This window comes from Anoplopoma fimbria, chromosome 1, assembly GCF_027596085.1.
Source record: "Anoplopoma fimbria isolate UVic2021 breed Golden Eagle Sablefish chromosome 1, Afim_UVic_2022, whole genome shotgun sequence".
NCBI classification, from domain to species: domain Eukaryota; kingdom Metazoa; phylum Chordata; class Actinopteri; order Perciformes; family Anoplopomatidae; genus Anoplopoma; species Anoplopoma fimbria.
Window position 1 is genome coordinate 23,107,411 of NC_072449.1, and position 17,794 is coordinate 23,125,204.

Here is a 17,794-nt window from a genome sequence, read left to right on the forward strand (position 1 = left end):
CCTTTGAACACATATTGTCGGCCCTTCTGTATGCTTTTCTCTGAAATTACTTTTTTTCTCCCCAAAAATTAAACTACATTCATTCAGGCATGGAAGTAAGTAACAGCGTGGGCTCCATTGAAGCTCCGGCTTAGCAAAGGGTAAACTGTCAACAGTCTTCTCACAGATCATTACCTCACAAGAAAAAGCAGCTTGTTACCAAGAGCCTAGTAGTTGTTATGTACAAGAGAATGAAATGTGGTCTGCCTAAACAACAGACATCTGGAGCCCTCTAAGGGCCTGAGCTCCCACAGATTACACAGCCCACTCAAAAGCAATCTTCACTTCCTTTGACAATCATTGACTTTAATCAAAGAGCCTAAAGCTCGTTATTCAATGATGAGAGACTGGAGTCTTCTCCGCTCCTCTCCAAACCAGAAGACGTTTGAGACGGACCTGACCCGTGAATCCCTGGCCGTCCTCTGACTGCAGGAAGCTGCGATAGACCTGGTTGGCTCGGGCGATCACGGTGGCCACGGCATCCTGGTAGCGAGGTGAGACGATGGCGAGGAGGGGGAGAGCAGCCAGAGGGAGGTGGTCCACGCTGCTGGACACACAGCTCTCATCATAGCTGTATGGATTCAGACTGGAAGAGGAAAAGAAATTGGAAATAGGTACAGTATAATGAAAAAAAAAAAGATTAAATAATAATTGTACATCTTAACAAAGCCCTTTGGGAGTATTTCCTTACAGCATTGTAAAATGGCAGTCATTAGTCTTTCCCAAATGTATTAATGTCTCATCCAAGCCTTGCATCTATTCAATGATCTGACTAGATGCAAGGCTTTCCCACAATGCTGCTGCGCGCGCGTGCATGCACGCGTGTGCGTGTGTGTGTGTGTGTGTGTGTGTGTGTGTGTGTGTGTGTGTGTGTGTGTGTATGCGCACACGATAGATAAGGAGAATAGGGATGTATCTTAAGGAATAAAACACAAGGAAACCTGCACAGGTATCTGCAATGAGAGCAGAGTCTTTGTGTCGTTACTGCTGTGTAGACATCAATGTATGTGTGTGTATCTGTGTGTGTGTGTGTGTGTGTGTGTGTGTGTGTGTGTGTGTGTGTGTGTGTGTGTGTGTGTGTGTGTGTGTGTGTGTGTGTGTGTGTGTGTGTGTCACAATGACAGACATGGAACAAGAGAGACAATTTATGTGACAACGTGGGGTCTAGGTCAAGGTCTCCTTGAGCAGCGGTGCCAACCCGTCATCATCCATCCGATCCCCACATCAAGGCTGAAATATGTCAGCAATGATGGCCATCTCACTACACAGAAGGGCACAACTTATGTGAAAGTCAAAGGGCTGACAGTTCTGATGTACCACTGACACAAAATGTATATAATGCAACATTTTGGGACGACAAAATTGTCTCAAAGACACTGCTTGGATTAAAAGATCAATAATAATAAATGTTTGGCTTAACACCGAAACTGAAAGCAAGGAGAGCAAAGGGATACCTGTCTCTGCCTTCCAACGACTTCAAAACTGTATTTTTCTTTTACACAACAAGTCCCATGAAAAGACCAATACAACCTATTTGAAATCTGTTTTTCAGTACCGTCAAACTCCCATAAACTGCCCGTGGCATTCAGCCCCAATGCCCATTTGCTCTTACTGACAAGATAAGGAAGAAGATATATCAGGCTTTGAATATACACCCTGATATGACATGTCAAAATGGCTGCCTATTGTGCTAATATCCCAGGAAACTAACAAGGGTAAGGACATGTTTATCCCAGTCTGGGAACAACTGGGGCCAGAGCAACTTAATGTTCTTTCATTGATTGCGAATGTCCCGTTGTAAATTCAGATTAAGCCATAAACTTGATTGCTTACACTGATTGCATGATTGTGCAAATCTCCTCATTATATTCCTATTTCAGGGCCAACACACTTCTAATTATCCAGATAAAGCTTCTTCTGAAAAAATACTCCAACTTTTCTGATCACTATCACCCATAATTCTGTACAGGCACATGTTCATAGCAGACATTGCCTATTTTGGTTGCAACTACAAAATACCATGATGCTGGCATTGTTGGCAAGAAAAAAAAAAGACAATTGATTGTTGTGCTCCCAGCAACACAGTGTTCAGCAGTCAGTCTAGTGGATAAAGCCACCTCCACAATCCCCTCTGCTGACACAATAGCAGGCAGTGACAGATCTGTGTTGAAGGGTGATTATTTACATCAGCCAGCAGAATAAATGGATTGAAAAATGTCTAAGTCCCTGATAGCATCCAACGCATGCTCCAGATGGTACTCCAGCCTGGGAGAAACGGTGCACATGTCTTTTACTTTCTGGCAAAAAGATCATGGAGAAGATCAGCAACACATGAGAGCTCAATATTTGAAATGGCTAAAAGTTGCCATTACCAAGAGTGAACATCCAAACTTTCAAGAGTGGCCTAATAGCCTAGCAGAAAGCGCTTATCAGTTCCTCATTCATAACATAAATTATAAACTAGACCCCCTAAAAAAATTGAATCAGAGTGTACAAACATTAATTATAGTCAAAGAACTCCACACGTTACTGTGATTATCACCACTTCAATTACAAGAACAATTACATTAGTATAGAAAAAAAGATTGTTTACATGGGCTCTGTGTTTGTTTTATTGCCTTAATCACATTATAATTGTTATTATTGTAACTAGAGGAACATGTCAATGAACTGAATGGAGGCAGGTCATAAACTGCTTGAATAAACTACATTCGAGCTGCGACCTGTATTGGGACCCAGCTCCGTAGGACTCTGGTCCAGAGAGCAGCTCTGTGAAACACATTCTACGCTTTGAGCCGCTTCCATGCAGATTTGTAAGAAAGATAAACCTTTATAATATATTCTGTGTCACTGGAACGGTACTGCACGCAGTTATTTGCATAACAAAAGTGTCACTTCCTCCAGAGATGCTGCTGTGTGAAATATTTAGCTAAGGCAATTCAAGCCCAGAGATGGCAACATATTGCTCCAAATGGAAGATTTTCACCTCATAATTTAAACCAAGTTGATTTATTTATCAGGTGCTTTTTTATTGAGTTTTTAGGAACTGAAAGGATCAATCCCAACATCCCAGCTGAGTGCCAGTGAGGTCCAAGCTTTGAAGTCGGTCCAGTCTTGATCTTATTAGAGTCTTGTTAACAACTATTGCTCGCACACTCCCCACAAACACATGCTCACCGAGAAAAAAGCTTAAATTAATATTCCAAACACAGCTCTACCTCTGAACAGGGTTCACAAGTCACAGAACAGGAACAGAGGTTAACACCTGCTGCACTGCTAAACAAATGCCAGGTGAGACACTCATTATTTGTGTTGCATAATTACTTGATTATGCAAGCACTTGTTAGTCGTATTAAGACGGAGCAGACATGGTTTCACATGCAAAAAAATCTCATAATGATTCGTTTGTTTGTGAAAGTGTAACATCCTTGTGGACGGCCGGTTATTCTCTGTTCAGAATCGATGGTTCCTAATTAATCTGAGGCGATCGTAATTATCTTTTTCTACACAAACATGTGCTTCTGAAAAGGTTGCTCCACCAAACCATCCAAATCCCATCTGCACTTAAAGGCTAATTAATCTTGTGAAAACTAACTCTAACTTCCTCTAAAATGCTGTTGATCAATAAAAGTCGTGGCTGTGATTTCAAACATACAGTTTTTGACTGAACAAATCTGCAGTGGTGTATTTGTTGTCCAAAAACAGATGGTTCTGTATAGTCTGGGTTTTACAGTATATGATTGTAGATTTAAATTAACTTAGAGCATGTGGTCATCCAAAATGTCACCTAATCGGCTACTGGAACTCTTACTAAAACTAAATTTGACATCAATCAATCAGCACAAGAGATTTACAGCAAATTGGGAGGATTTTGGTTCTTCAGAAGAGGTACATCAACAGAGCCCCGGTTGGCAGAGGAGCAGGCCTCATTTCACTATGATGATGTGAGTCTGCTCCGTTATTTGAAGATGTGAGTCACTCACTCAGGAGCGGCGGTATTTACGTTGTTCACATCTGTCTGCACTCATTAATAAAATGCAATCTAAGGTTGTATTGAAGTGTCACAAAAGTGCACATCTTTGACGGCTCATATATATACATATATTAATTGAACTATATATATATATATATATGAATGATGAGTTTTCAAAGATGTGCACTTATGTAACACTTCAATACGACCTCAGCTTGCATAAAAAGCCTTATTTGTTGTTTTGTTATGGCCCACACAGTTGGCTTTAGATTGGCTGTCCGGTTAGAATTTACCCTATAGCTTTACAGTTTATTGCTTTTCCAGTAATTACTATGTTAAGTTCTGTAAAAACACTGTCAAGACTCACTTCAAAACACCTAAAGGCGAGGTAATAATTAGCATATTATTCCATACTGAGAGATGTACAGAAGTCTTCCTCAGGGTTTTAATGGTAATATGATGATGGAGAGATCCATTAACAACATTTCAGGGGGAAGATAAGGCCGAGTGAGCCGATTAAACTTCGAATCAGCCTCATCTCACGCAGCATAACCTTGAGACGGACTCTATTACCACCCTCTGCTGCCCTCTCGCCATATAATGTCAAACTGAAAACACTGAAGTCTGTCGGATTCCTGCTTAATTGCTCTCCCTGTTCTTTAATGGCTGGCTTAGCACTGCATGAAGTTTGCACGGTTACAATGAACAGCTATGGGCCTTCTTAATTAGGGAATGGCCTAGAAATAGCAGCGAAAGTCCCCCGCCGCCAATGGCCAGAATAATGAGTCTCTATCTCCCTGAACTGAGGTCACTATTTGTGCACACAAACAAGAGGACGTCCTCCTCCTCCTCTCCTCTCCCTGATAAAAAAACACTGATCTGGTAAAATGAGAATGAATCTACTGAATAAGGAATCCATTTTAATTTTCTCTCCTGCTGTTAAGATGAAGTTTTCAATAGTTGAAATGTTTATTGCTCTTCAAACTGTGACAGAGGCAGTGTGTTGGCTGCGAGAAGAAATCAATACGGGAGCCTTTTCACTGTCGCTTTTAATTGGACGTGCTCCGACTGTGGGATGCATTTCTGCAAGTGTGTTTATGGACCACATGTGTGTGTTGTCTTGACACCCAGCCCCTAGCCAGCACTGCCAGGTACGTTCATTAGCAGGCTAATAATGAGCGCTCAGAGCCTTCGGGAACACAGCAGGCTTTTTGCACAAACGGCAACAGGGACAACACGAGCTGAGGAGCATGTTCGTTCTCTACGGGCACATCCTGCAGAGGAATTATGAAGCACTGAGTCAAAAGGGGTTTGTTTATGTGAAAGTTTGTCTTTTTGGGCATGTAAGAGGTTTTGCCACCTCAATCATGCGGTGCAATTTTCAGCCAAGCTGTTACCCAGAATTAAAGTAAATTATCCACACAGCTGCAATTTCTTCCAGAGGGGCTGCCTCTCCTCTGTTTATGTTGGCAGGCAACCCCACAAGTCCACACTGTCATTAGAGCAAACACGGTTAACTGGCATAAGTATAGTTGAAAAAGTGTTCAAAGTATTCACTTCTCATTGTTTTCAGGAGATTTTTATATTAGTTCTCCCTCTGTATAAAAATTAGAGGCTAGACCAAGACACGGGTGGAGTTTAGTAGAAGACATTGCAGTACAGAAATGACAAACTAGGTTAGAGATAATTTACAAACAGTCAGTAATTTGTCTACGAGACAGCACTGACATGTCAATTTTTACACTGTAAAATGTTGCGCTTGGTCTGTATCTCAGTCAGATCCGCATCAAGATTGTATTTTTTGTGTGTCCAGTTTCATATGTCAGCCGGTATATCTTACTTTGTATTTTATTTTTTCCAATATCAATAATAGTACCGGCTTAAAAATCCATAATCAGTCGGGCTGTAACAGGAACATTACCTTACTATGAAAAATGAAAATTCAAAGAGTATACACAAAAGGAGAGACCCAAATACTATTCAGTCAGAGACACTAATGTCAAGGAATGTACCATTTACAGCAAATTATTAAAAAGTACAATCTTGTTAGGCACTGCTGTTTGAGCGAGGAATAGACTGGGAGAACCATGGTTGGATTACTGAATGGGCCTACCGGGCCAAAGCCCAGAGGTAGCCGTTATTAACTTTGTAACTGTCAGTGAAGTATACCTGTGCTGATAATCCTGTGTATTGAGTTACAGGTGAGTTATTTTCTTGTTATTATGCCGTTGGCTTTGAGTGTGTTGAGTGTTTAGCCATGTTGGTTTTTTTTGTGTGGCAAGTACAACAACTTTTGAAATTGGTCCAGTATTGATCCTGTGCTGCAGCCGCAATTGTGCCCTCTCAATGTAACTTTGTATCCACTAAAAGAGCTTGTTTTTTTGCCACTGACAAGCTCAGAACATTATTACAAGCATCTGACAACATTATGGAAAGGACCCTAAAAACAAGGAGGAGAGGAGAAGTGAGGTGAACCAGCTGCTGCAAGGCTGTGAAGCTTTGGAGACTGGTGGTGTTCCTGTGGGTGCTCTGTACTTATGAGGACCAAAGAGGAAGAACGCTGTAAAAAGAGGGACCTGTTGCTGCCCAACATTGAGATTTCAGAACGAGACTTCTCCTTGAGTGGGATTTGGAGACAATAACACATCAGACCAGAATTTTCTTTTCCTCTCTATGGTTCTTTCCATTATGTTGACACATATCATATCTATCTGAGCCTGTCAGTGGCACATTGATGCTGCGCAATTGCCCCTAGAAGCTTATTTCGCAGCTGCCGGCTACTGCGCCCTCAGTCAATACTGGACCAATTTCAAAAAATGTTGTTCACATTAGTCACTCAGACACAAAAACACAGGGAAATAGGATCCAGACTGAAAAATAGGAGAGTTACCCTTTAACAAACAAAAACATGAACATTCAATCTTAATAGCTTAGCACATGACGAGGATGCTTCTTGAAACACGTTATTACGCCTGTTATCTTCCCAAGGAGCAACCGAATGTGCTCCCTGATCTGCACATCCACATCACTGTAGCTTGTATACTTCTTCGGTATGTGCCGATGTGTGTTGCACTATGTTTTTTTATATATTTCTTCCTCCACTTTCAACTCAATTTATTTTCTTTCGAAATAGTCTATTTACATGGTCCTAGCCTTTTTTAACGATACAACTTATTTTCCACTCTTCATGCAAATTATTACATTATTATATATATTATACTTGGGTTTTCAAGCAAGGATTGTACAAGATTGGCATAATGCGTTCAAATAAATCAAGTTTGACAAGTTTACTGAAAAGATTGGCTGCTTAAGAACTGAAGAAGGTTCAAAATATTGAAAAAATAAATAAAATGCAGTGTAAATTGCATTCTGAGGTTATGATAACAAAATTCTACAAATGGACAAATAGACAAATAGAATCCCTGCAGGAAAATGAATCTGATAAATACCAAATAGATACTGTGAAATTAATTGATTACACACTGCTAAGCCTGTTTCTGAATTTTTTGTGCTTTTAAATTGTTTATTTATTTCTTATTTTATTTGACCATTTTATTGTTAGTTTCCTAATGAGACAGCTTTGGTCCTTTGCAACATAGCGTTTTAATATGAATGGGTCTTTTTTCATCGTGTATGTGTTCATGTGTGTGTTTGCGTCCACAATGGAGACATTGCTGCAATAACTCAGTTCTGCTCGACTCCCGTGGGCAGTTATTGTTTTTAATAATTCATCTCTGGATGTGGTGATAGCTAAGCGGACGTCAAGCTGCCGAGCAGCTACAGAACTCAAATCTCTTTACACTCGTCTTGCTTCCAATCACTACCTCACCCTGCGTAACGTCAATCACAAAACCAGACAGAAGCCTGGACTTGACTGCCAAACACATTCTCTCCGTCCCGGTGATTAGCGACACCTCAGACAAAAACATCCTCTGCATATAATTGGAGAGCAGCAAAAACTAACTGACGCTGTCAAAGATAAAGCTGGTCACCACTGGGACATGTGGCACTGAATGTGAAATTGAATCATTAGTTACGCTTTAGCAGTTCTCTGCACAGGCAGCAGACAAGTCTTTAAAAAAGAGCAAACGCAGCCATTACTTTACCTCTTGCATTCAAAGAAAAAAATTAATCGTATTTCCAGCAAGGAATAAGATCTGTGACTTTTAATGGAGATAAAACTGTTAAATTATCATAAGGGAAGATCTTATCTACTGCTCATCACTGAGGTACTTCCATTACACAATTAACTCCAACTCTGAAATTGACACCACAAATATAACCTGAATACAAAGTAGAAGTAGCTAATTATATAAACAGATAATTGCACACATTCCTTGCAGAGGCCTCAGGATCTGTGAAAACTGCATAATGTCATTTAGTCATCCATTTTGCTGCCTTCAGGACTCACGGGGAGAATTAACAATTAAAGACACCAGCATTTAAAAAGGTTACGAATCAAATATTCCACATGGCCACATGATTGCAGGGGCTGAGAAATGGTTTCAGCATACTAATTCACATCGCTCTGTCTATTTGGGGTATTTGGTCAATAGCTTTTCCTCGATTGACCTTCACCACCTTAGCCAACCGGGCATTTTTTCCTCTATGCTAATTCTTGCAGGCGTGCATTCATATTGGACATCCATCCATCCATCTTCCGTAACCGCTTATCCAGTTAAGGGTCGCGGGGGTGCTGGAGCCGATCCCAGCTGTCAATGGGCGAACGGCAGGGTACACCCTGGACAGGTCGCCAGCCTATCACAGGGCAGACATATATAGACAGACAACCATTCACGCTCACATTCACACCTACGGGCAATTTAGTGTCTTCAATGAACCTTAGCTGCATGTCTTTGGACTGTGGGAGGAAGCCGGAGAACCCGGAGAGAACCCACACTGACACAGGGAGAACATGCAAACTCCACACAGAAGGTTGTCTGGCCCGGGAATTGAACCCGGGCCCCTCTTGCTGTGAGGCGACAGTGCTAACCACTACACCACCGTGCAGCCCCTCATATTGGACAGATTCATCAAATACCCCCTGAAACAGTCCTGCGGAGTTCGTTGATTACTGCCTAACACTAATTAAGGCTGTGAATAAAACTAGTGAGAATGTTGGTTTGATAAAAAAATATAACAGAAGCAGTAGACAAAAAAATTGAGAAGACAAATTATGGGAAGCGGTGGTGCATAAGTACCACGTAAATATCAAAAAGAGCAAATGATCGTCCTTTTTGACAGCAGACATTTTTAATTATTGTAGGAACAGAACAGGTGTTACGATTAACATTAACTAAGCCATGACTGTGGTATACAGTACCAGGACCCTGAAACTGAAGCTGCTAAATGGAATTCAGACATCATCAATTAACTTGTTGACACCCGTGTTTTTCCCACCCCGACACATCAACGCTCTTCTGTGAAAAAAAGCCCAGGCAGCAAAGGCTACGTTCTCAAATTAGCTGTTTCATTCATGCTCACTCACCAGCTGAGTAGCTGTCAATCACATTCACAAAGGTGGACAGCACGGCCAATCAAACCTGACACTTCTTACTTATGACTCTTGCTTATTCCAACACCGTTCCTTCATCCAACATCTTCCTCATTATGTGCTATTTGTTGTTGATTCAAAATTAAGATCTCTCTCTAAAAGCAAAGCCTTTCCATCAAATCTCTGCTATTAATGGTAATTTACTTGGTCTGTCTCTGGCTGAACTAAGCAGATGCTTAAGAAGTGTTAATTCATCTGTCTCTCCACACAACTTAACTCTTAACTCCTCCCAAGTGTAACTACGGCGATAAGCAGCCTGTGGAAGTAGCCACTTACAGGGTGTTGCAGCTGATAGTGGCAGCTTTAGTGCCACTGAAATCATTTTCTCCCCGTTACATGAAAGCGTCAGAAGAAGGCGGCGGCAGCTGTTGTTTTTATACAGAAGGCATAGCATGAGTGTTATGAAGTGTCACTCATAGCCCATCCATGTGTTTGTGTTTATTAATTGATATTTGTTAGCTAGCTGGTGTAACTGTTTTTTAGCACGTTATTCTATGCAGTACCTCCGCATGTTGCTTTGGAAAAAAACATGATAGATTCAGTCAGACTTGTGATCTGGCTGAGGGAGACACATATCCAGACGGGTGACAGATTAAAGGAAATAACCATTATCCATCTTATACCTAGCCCCAAGATACCTTCATGGTTTTTTTTGGGCACAACTACCAGTTATTCGTTTTATAAACCTGTGTCTGCAAGAGTTAATGGTCTGCAAAAGATGTTTCCTTCTTTGCTCTTGAATGTTTTTACATGCTTTAGTACATTGATTTTCTCATACTGTCTGACTGACTTTACCTGGATTCACCCTCTGTCTGAAACGCTATGTATTAGCGCCTGTCTATTTAAGCTCCCATCCCGAAAAAAGCACAATCTGCTCTGATTGGTCAGCATTTCTGGTCTTCCGCAACCACGCTTTTGTCGCCATCAAAGCGTCACTGCAGCTGAGGTTTAGCAGCACTTCTACCAGGTGACTATAGTAGTGACATGACAACCGTTCATAAATCCTTACAGCTCGTTTAAAAGGGACAGTTTCTGAATACAGGTTGTGAGCATATCTCTGTTGATTGAGTTATTATGAATATGTTATTATTATGCTATATAAATAATTATCATTATTTATATAGCACTTAGACCTGCTTTATATAATGGAAAAACGAAATGGAAATCTCACTTTCTTCAATATGGGACCTTTCATTTGTCAGCAGTGTGAATGTGGCCAAATTTAAACAAAAGGCTTTTAAACCACATCTGGATTTTATCCAGATAAGAGACACGTGTAAACCGAGCCAATGAGACTCCCTGTTCTGGAAACAGCACTCACTTGGACACCAGGGAGAAGGCCTCGGCACACACAGCCAAACATGGCACCAGCTTGATCTTGACGTGTTCGGCGACGGCCTGGAAATGTGCCCGCGTCACCTTCTCCAGCACCGAGGCCAGCGTGGCCACATCACCAACCTTTGCGCTGGGGTCTCCGCCTGCTGTGTCCAAGATGTTCCCTCCGTGCACCACCAGCAGCAGCACGTGCGTCTTACATTTACTCTGCAAAAGGGTTCAGGTAAGGATGAAAAAAAGAGACTTAAAATAAGGGAAAGAAAAGAGGCAGCATTCTGTGAAAGCAGTGAGGTCACCTACTGGCACGACAATTAACTGGGTACTTGTATGTGTTTTTTAGTGGATGTACTGAGAGGCTGTTCATTATGATCCTACCTCTGTGTCCTCTAGTCCTTCAATGCTGCTCTGAGGGGCACAGCGTGGACCACCCAGCTGGTAGAGACCCTCTGTATTTGGATGAGTAGAGGGTAGAAGCAGGAAGTGGCAGGAAGGAAGGAAAGAGGAAAGATAAAGAGAGAGGAAAGGGGAAAGAAAGGGTCACTGCAGGAGCCACTTCACCAAGATGCACCAGGCATAAATGGATATTGATCTGTGAATATGGTCAGTAATACTAATGCCTCTTCATCACTCTTCATACGTACTCCAAACTGGGTGATGGGTCTATGTACCTTTAGGCTGAAATGGCACAGTCATAAGATTCAGAAGTCAATACTGACAGTAAACAGCAGGAGTGTGGTTGTTTTTCTGCTACGGCATCTACAGCCGACACATGCAATTAGATTTGGACCTTTTTGATGCAGTAACAACAATAGACTTCTTTTTTAGGGACAAAAGATGAAGGGATGGGGACATTTTTTATCCCGACTGTGACGACTAGAAGCATCTCTCCCTCTCTCTCTCTCTCTCTGTGCGGCGAAGCATTTCATGGGAACCTGGCCAAACTCATTAGCCTCTCCGGAAGCCGCTGCACGCTGTGTCATCCTATTCCCGAGCTCTCTCCTGTCTCTCTTTCTATTTTCATTCTCCAGGCTCAAGGCAGGGCTCTATGTTTATTTGGTTTCCTCGTCTGGGACCGCCTGTCATTTAAAGGCTCTCACAGATTCACGCACTGTCATCTCCCTTCTACCCGGCTCCCCGGCCCACAGCCTGCCTCCGACTGCCTGCTTGTCTAGAACAGCTCAGCACACACAAGGGACTAAGCACACTGCACTATTTTGGTCACAAAGTAAAAGGAAATCAATGGCGGGAGGTTTTTTCTTTTTTTCTGAGAGAGGGAGGTAGAGCAGAAAAGTTCCTCCGAAAACCTTGTTGAGAATTTTTAGGGGAAAACTGTGCTGTGGAATCTGACAGCGAGCAACAAAACCCATTGGCAAACCTCCGTGCTGAGAAATGAACGCAATGCGGAGTGCCGAAAACTGCAGTTCTTCAAATGGCCACTTGAAGCTGGCTCCAAAAGTGAATCAATACCCATAGACACCCATGTTAAGAAGACCAACTGTCCAGCACAATTACATGTTTAAAGCCTGGTACAAAAAAAGGATTTTGGTCTCTATAGCTAATTTCTACATTCATGAAAACTGTACAGTAGGCGATTTTTTTTCATCAGTTGAAATCATATAAAGGCTTAAAGGCTTAATTAAGGGCGTGGCCATTACCAGGTCGCTAGCTGATAGCGGTCTCCTTTACTGCTGTGCTCACCTCAGCTCCACCTCTTTTCTCTCATTTTTGAATTTGCCAGGATTTAGGCTATGTCGTCAGAGACACCCACTTTGAGCTTCACAACGGATCTTCAGAAATCTATGGATGACGTTAGCAGACCAGGTCCACATTTTCCTCAATCTATGAGAAAAACTTGTTTGATGAGGTGGTTTTACTTATTTTTAGGGCTAGATTGTTAAAACCAAAGACACTTATAGACATGTTTACTGTACAGCTGCACAATTATTAACAAGTTGATCAAGCAATTATTTGACAGAAATTGATCGTCAACTATTCGATAACTGATGTATTATTTAAGTAATCTTTTTAAGCAAAAACGGAATTGTAAACTGAACCGTTGGTCAAACAAAATTTTAAGATGCCCCTTCTTCACTCTGGGAATCTGTGATGGACTATTTTTAAATATTTTCTGATACTTTAAAGACTAAGCACTTGATATAAGCCCCTACTTCTGGCGCCCTTGCTCAGACTGCACCCATATTCAAACTCAACCTTCATTATGATCTCAGCTACACACCTGTAAAGTGTCAACACTGCATCTTGCATGGTTGTGACGCTATTGCGGTGATAAATCTGTCCTCGGACAGACACTTAAACACATAGCAATGTACTGAAAACCAACTGTGGTAGTTCCTGCCGCAGTAGGTGTCTCCAGGGCCACAGTTTGTCATGACGACACACTCAGATACACTCACAAGATGAAAACAATACCAGCGAGACTGTCAGCTGGTAATTATTTTATGTGGGCAGGGGGCACTTTAAGTTGGGACCAATCTTCAAGAAATAGCCATTTGATCATTTTCACACTGCCAAAATCCCCTGAAACAGCATGGCATGACACTTTTGACAGGAACCTAGATGTATAAATCTATTTTAGGAGGGTTAGAGCAATGCCTTCAAGCAGACGTCTTAACCAAGTGTCACTGTAAGTTTCACAGACTACAATTCCTGTGGCTGATTGAGTGAAATATGTTTTCTTTGGTTTGGGGGGAAGGGAAACGTTGCAGCTACATCCAATGTAGTTTAGATTTCTGATGCTCCAAGGAGCATCAAGTTTATTGATCGTGAATCAGTTGTACTTTAATCTTTAAAGGTACAACTGATTGAATAATAAAAAAGTTACACAATTGTTTATCATTGAATACACGAGATAAGACAATAATAGTGTATTCAAGCACACATTCAAACACAGCCAATATGAAAAGCCCTGCATCTCACACATAGCATTGTTCTAAAATATGTACTGGCTGCCAATCTGCAGCAAACAGCTGTGTTCAGCAGATTGTAGGAAAGACAGTCAGAGGAAATAGCAGAGCTTCGCTCACCTCATCAATTTTAGAGAGCAGCACACATGCTGGGCTGCTCGTGAATCCAACGATAAGTAAGACATTTGTCTGATATTTGAGGAAACTGACAAAATCATCTTTTTGTTTGGCGCGGCTCAGTGGTATAAACCGGCTTCCTGCAGTTACGAGGCCGATTTCTGTTTTTACAATAATAACAATCCGTTGACCTTTCTCTTTTCATTTCTCTGAGCTTCCCCTCAGTGGTCTGAGTGCTGCCAGTCAAGATGTACTTCATGAAGCTTAGTGGTATTTAGCAGCTCTTTATCTGCATTCATTCTCCCCCAACAAATGACCTCACCTAGAGAACTCCCTGTGGAAAGTTAACAACAATGCCGTGGTTCAGCAGCAACCGTGGCCATTTCCAGTGGCTTAAAGCCCAGTCAGGCGCATGCTCACTGCAGGTACACACTGTGCATCCGTTATCATACTGCAGTCTGAGATAATTCTTGACTTACCTTCGAGCGAGAGGATGAGAAAATTGACCCAGAAAGAGGGTTGTGAAGATGAAAGGGCTCTACAGAGGAGTCTACAAGAGCCGAACGAGAGAGGATGAAATATTGATCTGTTGATCCGAGTTTGGATCCCTCTTGTTTGTCATTTCGCCTACTCAACTATAATATAAATGGTAATTTTCCGATAAAACAAGGCTCTATCTTTTTGTCGCACGCAAAGTATTTGTTTTCTGTTTCCTCTCAGGTTTGACCACTTCTATCACCATCACATGTAACACCGTCGATAGAGCAGATGGGAGAAAACAAGAGCCGGGGGATTAGAGGGAGAGGCAAAATATTGCATTCATCATCGGGAAGATTGGCTTCCAGACTGCAGATTTTTATCTTCCCAGGGAGTATGAAAATGGCAAAATGTCCTAAATGTTTCCTGCCTGCTGGAGTGTGAATCGCCTCATTAGAGAGATTCAGTATCGTGGTGAATTATCTGTTTTTTCCGGAGAGACGTGCACAGAAAACAGCAGCGTTGGCTTCTCATGGCAAATTATTTTTGCCTCTTAATCTAAACAGGCACTATTATGCTATTTTCCGGGTGCATATTTTTATCTCAAGTTACGGTTACAACATGTTTACATTTGTTAATGCTCATAATCCCCCTTGTTTTTCTTATCCTGGCTGTCCTGCAGCACCTCTTCTCACCCTCTCTCTGAAATGCTCCGTTGTAGCGCTTGCTCCTCCCTCCAGAAAGCAAAGTCTGCCCTGATTGGTCAGCTAGCCCGCTCTGTTGTGATTGGTCAACGTTTCACATTTCAAAAAACTCTTCCTCCGGAGCTTCAGCTCCGTCTCGCTCTCTTTTGTTGTTTGAGGGCGGGCCAAACTAGCCGGAAGGAGTTTTACGTCACTTCTATAACATTATGACCTCATAAAGTTACGGAAGTGAAGAAGAGAATTCAATGGAGCCGTTTCAGGCAGCTCAGGAGCAGTGATTCTGAGGGGGAGGGTAACTCCTTTTAGGCGTGGAGTTAAGGTTTTACACTCTACAGACCTTTTACATGTAAATATATATATAACACACTAAAGAAGAGGGAAAAAGTGGAAAAGCATATTAGGGCCACATAAAGCTCAACTCCCCAAGACATGCTACGATTTCAGGAAATATGAGAAGAAATTTACATTGAAGAACAAAGCCTCTGATTTAGATTTGCAGAAAGCAGTTATTAGCACCTTCTACAGGTGTGGGACAGCCATCAATATAACTGCATGTCTTTACAAAGATATATTTTTTGGTAATCACACTGCAACATAGTATTATTGAGTATCTTCATTGAAATTACTAGCTGTGGTCATGAGGGGAGCACCTTTTGACCTCTTTGTCTTTCACTCAATTAACAAGATGACATCAAAAAATAGAGATAACTTTTTTTTTAGCTCTGTTTTGTTTATTTTATTTTATTTATTGGTTTATTTGGTAGGGACAGTGCACATTAATAAAACTTTTCTGTAAATGCGCCAGAGTTAGCCAAGAGGCTATTTTTAATCTGTAGTCCCTAGACAGATGTTACAAAGTCACCCTAAAAACAGAATATAAGAATATATATAAATTACAAAATTGTTGTAATTGTTCTCAACCAACTCAAAATATTCAGTTTGTCAGCTGCCTGCTGCTGCTGCTGCTGCTGGAAACATTGCTGATGAGAGAAGTGACACTGAACAGTGCTGATGCTAACCATAAAAAACTAGACAATGCGATGAAAGAAGCTAAAACGCTTCATGGAGCAGGTTTACATGTTATTAAGTGTTTATTTACTCCCAAACAACTGAGATATTTCCTCCAGAGGGAGTCGATAGTGTGATCGCTGCCACACACATACAAAGGCAATGATTGATTGATGGGTAAATCTGAAAAGCTTCATGCAAATTATGTTTTTTGCTCACTATTCTCATGCAGATATAAAGAATAACTAAGACATTTGGTGGACGGTGAAATTGAAATTACTCCAACAGGTTTCACATTTGTTTGTGATCATCTAGGCTAAGCTAATTGCACAAAAACATTTTGCAATGTACAGTTAACACTAGAAATGCATGGTGCCCATGGAAGGATTTTTTTTTAACATAATAAAAAAAAATATTTTTGTGGAATATTTGCCTTTATCTGAAAAAGGTCCCCAGTCCGAATAAGACCGAGGACATTGCCATAGGATGGATTACATGACCATGCGGATTTTCCTGATAAAATATTAGTGAAGACATATTTTTGTATGACAGGTAAGGCGCTAGGGAAAATAAATGTGTAGAGGTCATGTATCACTTGATTTGAAAGTGTGTGCTATTGAGTAGCAACAGGTTAGGGTGCTTGTTTGGAGGTATGTTGCCTCCTGACTGGTTGAACAGACACCTCTGACCTCTGGCACCGTACACGTCTGCTAACACGCTCAGCCATCTGTTCGTTGCTGTTGGAATCAGGATCCGTCTTAAAGACCCCGGGAGACGCCACCAGATCCACTGCATGACAAACCGGCTGAACTACACACACACACACACACACACACACACACACACACACACACACACACACACACACACACACACACACACACACACACACACACACACACACACACACACACACACACACACACCATAAGGTGAAGCAGCACATCAACTAATAGACACATATGTTCAGATACACGCACACACAGTCTGTCCCTCGCATGTCCCAGCTGCTCCCTGTCTATATGGTGCAACTGCTGTACTGTAACAAACACCCCCCCTTCCACACACACCACACATACAGGGCAAAAAAGTATTTAGTCAGCCACCAATTGTGCAAGTTCTCCCACTTAAAAAGATGAGAGAGGCCTGTAATTTTCATCATAGGTATACCTAAACTATGAGAGACAAAATGAGAAAAAAAATTCCTGAAAATCACATTGTCTGATTTTAAAGAATATATTTGCAAATTATGGTGGAAAATAAGTATTTGGCCAATAACAAAAGTTCATCTCAATACTTTGTTATATACCCTTTGTTGGCAATGACAGAGGTCAAACGTTTTCTGTAAGTCTTCACAAGCTTTTCACACACTGTTGCTGGTATTTTGGCCCATTCCTCCATGCAGATCTCCTCTAGAGCAGTGATGTTTTGGGGCTGTCGCTGGGCAACACGGACTTTCAACTCCCTCCACAGATTTTCTATGGGGTTGAGATCTGGAGACTGGCTAGGCCACTCCAGGACCTTGAAATGCTTCTTACGAAGCCACTCCTTCGTTGCCCGGGCGGTGTGTTTGGGATCATTGTCATGCTGAAAGACCCAGCCACGTTTCATCTTCAATGCCCTTGCTGATGGAAGGAGGTTTTCACTCAAAATCTCACGATAC

General features: G+C 41.6%; 1 protein-coding gene across 1 annotated transcript in view; it reads right to left on the minus strand.

Annotated features, from left to right (window-relative positions):
• The window catches only part of pitpnm3 (PITPNM family member 3), a 74,800-nt gene that overhangs the window by 26,186 nt on the left and 30,820 nt on the right, over positions 1 to 17,794 (minus strand). Inside the window, exons 4-6 of the mRNA XM_054600573.1 lie at positions 11,277 to 11,347; positions 10,888 to 11,108; positions 436 to 625 (exon numbers count right to left, since the gene is read on the minus strand). Coding sequence (XP_054456548.1) covers positions 436 to 625; positions 10,888 to 11,108; positions 11,277 to 11,347 — 482 coding nt within the window. The remainder of the gene's footprint in view (positions 1 to 435; positions 626 to 10,887; positions 11,109 to 11,276; positions 11,348 to 17,794) is intronic.